Raw genomic sequence first — 3,086 nt, forward strand, 5'->3', positions numbered from 1 at the left:
ACATAGCAGCCTAGAACACTGTATTTTTCCATAAATTCATGTATAGTAATATATAATAGTATGTACTATATGATATATCTAACTATTGATCGGATACTAATCTCTGTCGCCTGCAGCGCAAATTTACAGCTGAGCCTCTGATATCATGCTTTATCTTCAAAGCTGAGAGTTCGGCTACCACCGTGTCCGCAGAATGTACCTTCCCCTGCACCTCTCCTCATCAGTTAGCACCACTCTCACTTCGCTCGCTCACACAACACCGCGAGATGTCTGTCGTAGGAATCTCCGCCTCACTCTCTCACACTCCATTACATCTCTATAAGCTCAGAGTGAATCCCCACTCCCACACACTCCAAGGTATCCATGGTTAACGCACATGCAGTGCCCACATGCATGCACACAAATGTCTTAAAATCTTGAAATACATGTTCAGTGCATGTAAGGTATCCGTGGTTAACATGTGTCGACACCCCCGTTCTTGGGCGCGCCAATCCAGGCTCTGGCAGAACCGTATATTAGAGAGAGAGAGAGAGTCGTATCGTATCGTATAGAGTCTCTATATACGGCTCTGGGCGCTTGGCACATCTCTGTAGCGTTAAAGTGACTACGTCACGAATTTTCTATGGTAAAATTTGTAAAATTGTTGTTGCCATTTTTTTACATTAAAAGTAAGAACTAACGGGACAAAACGTATCGTCAAATTCTTACCTGATTGTTTCTCAACTAGTTAAAAATCCCAAAAAACCTGGACGATTTGACATTAGTGTTCATAACATTAATTGCTTGCTATGGGCTATGTATGAGTCACAAGTGTATGTTCACATCGAACAATATAGTAAAATAAGAAGTATAATGCAGCAATTTAACCATAAAAAGTGAACAGAATCACTTATATTTTGTAAAAAAATGGAATTATTATTTTTTGGCTATTTACGGTGACGTAATCTGGTGTACAGTACTCAGCATATAGAAAATACACATTTACACACTATCTGCTCACACATAATTCCATTATGAAACGACTTTTATGACAGCGGCGAACTGTGCTAATAAAATAATAATATATAATAATAATAATAATAAAATAATAAATTTATGATCAGCGCAGTCTATGTACATACATATATTACATACATACATACATACATACATACATATATACATACATATATACATACATATATAGGTGAATTGTTAGAAATCGATGTGCCGTCTACCCTACAGTCTGTGCGCACCCTCACACAGCAAGTATAGTTACATGGTGCACTTCCGTAGAACAGGGTATGACATACGCTATCAAATTAGTTAATAGTGTAACCAGGTTGTAGATGATATTGCCTCATAGTGTGAAGTCAAAGGCATGCAAGATTACATTTTATAACCCTGTAAAACTAAATTTCAGTGAAATCGTAAAGCGCGAAATAAATCGTGAATATCGTAGACGTAGACTAATTGTCTTCTGACTAACTACTTGCAAGTATTAAATGCGTCAATATTATTGGCACTTTTAAGATTAAAAAATATAATTTGAATTATTGAGTTGTAAATGAGATTTTATTCCATGGTACGATGACTTATTATATATGAGTTTTTTCTTTGCGTTCATGGTTGCGTTGCGAGCCACAGACTGCTTCCCTGTTTCTTACGTTATAATTAGAAACGGTCTACGTGAATAGAATCATGTAGGTAGAAGTCAGCGTTGCAGTCTGAGCTGTGGGCAGCAGAGACGTCCGTCATCTTATACAACGTGTCCTGTCCATTAGTGGGACCATCTATATAAATAAATAAATGAATGAATAAATAAATGAATGAATAAATAAATAAATAAATAAATAAATCGTAAACACAGAAGATAATGCGTAATAAAAAAACATTTGAGACCAGCTGTCATTTACTCTGGCAGTGCGTAGCAAATCGAGTAGATGGTGAGAAAGATCAGATAGCTGACGGGAAATAGCACTCGCGACACCAGATCGATCGTCTTTGCTTTCCGTCGGCCCTCGATGACGACGCTGACGGTTCGACGCCACACGTGACGCAGCGATCGCGGCGCCACCACCTTCGTCGTCTCGTCGTCGTCATTAGACTGATCCCGCCGCTGCGCGCCCGTCGTTGTGACGTCATCTGTCGTCTGCACCGACGCACTGATGGCATCGAACCCGAATTCGGTCTGTAAGATTGCGCATGCGCGCAAGTGATCGTGAGTTTAATTCGTATGACGTTCGTGGCAGGCCTGCGATTTAGGTGGTGTGTCGTTGTCGATATTGTTATTTATATTATACTATATTCTAATAATCAACAACATTGCCGATTTTTTATTCTTTTAACCGCGTCTGTGTAGGTGTGAGAGTTGGTTTATCTCAGAGTAAACCTAAGACGGGAGTCCGTGGCGGATCCAGAAGTGAATTCTAGGGGAGGGGGGGGGCGAATCATGCGAGCTCAATGACACGAAGCGCCCGAGGGGGGAGGGTGTTAGGGTAAAATACCCTTGCCCGAAAATTTTTAGGGGGGCGTCTGCCCTCTGTGCCCCCCTGGATCCGCCACTGGGAGTGTTGGGTTGTCCATACATACATACCTGAGGTTTAGACTGCGTATGTGCATATTTGTTCGGTTCGGTCGTGAGCTGCGGTGGTGGAGCGATGCCGCTACTGCTTTCGTAGTGGCGCGATATGTAGTTGACCATAGCGAACTCGGCGAGCGTGAGAAAGATGTAGATGGTGTGAACGTTGAACCAGATGTCGATGGCCTTGGTGTAAGAGACGGGCGGCAACGACACGCGAACACCCGAGCTCTGAGTGTAGATCGTAAGGAACGTTGTCACACCTGCCCGCGGGAGAGAGAAAATGACGAAGGATGAGAGATGCAACGTAGTACATATACATGCAACATACAACATGCAACATACAACATGCAACATGCAACATACAACATACAACATATATACATACAACGTACAACGTACAACGTACAACGTACAACGTACAACATGCAACATGCAACATGCAACATGCAACATGCAACATATAACATATAACATATAACATATAACATATAACATATAACATATAACATATAACATATAACAT

The 3,086-nt window shown here is 41.2% G+C and overlaps 1 protein-coding gene across 1 annotated transcript in view; it reads right to left on the bottom strand.

Annotated features, from left to right (window-relative positions):
- Positions 1-1,871: 1,871 nt before the first annotated feature.
- LOC106807721 (glycine receptor subunit alpha-1-like) overlaps positions 1,872-3,086 on the bottom strand; it is a 7,724-nt gene continuing 6,509 nt past the window's right edge. Inside the window, exons 5-6 of the mRNA XM_014810155.1 lie at positions 2,576-2,823; positions 1,872-2,170 (exon numbers count right to left, since the gene is read on the bottom strand). Coding sequence (XP_014665641.1) covers positions 1,892-2,170; positions 2,576-2,823 — 527 coding nt within the window. The 3' untranslated portion in view covers positions 1,872-1,891. The remainder of the gene's footprint in view (positions 2,171-2,575; positions 2,824-3,086) is intronic.

The sequence above is a fragment of the Priapulus caudatus genome, unplaced genomic scaffold (genome assembly GCF_000485595.1).
Source record: "Priapulus caudatus unplaced genomic scaffold, Priapulus_caudatus-5.0.1 Scaffold230, whole genome shotgun sequence".
In the NCBI taxonomy this organism is placed as follows: Eukaryota; Metazoa; Priapulida; class Priapulimorpha; order Priapulimorphida; family Priapulidae; genus Priapulus; species Priapulus caudatus.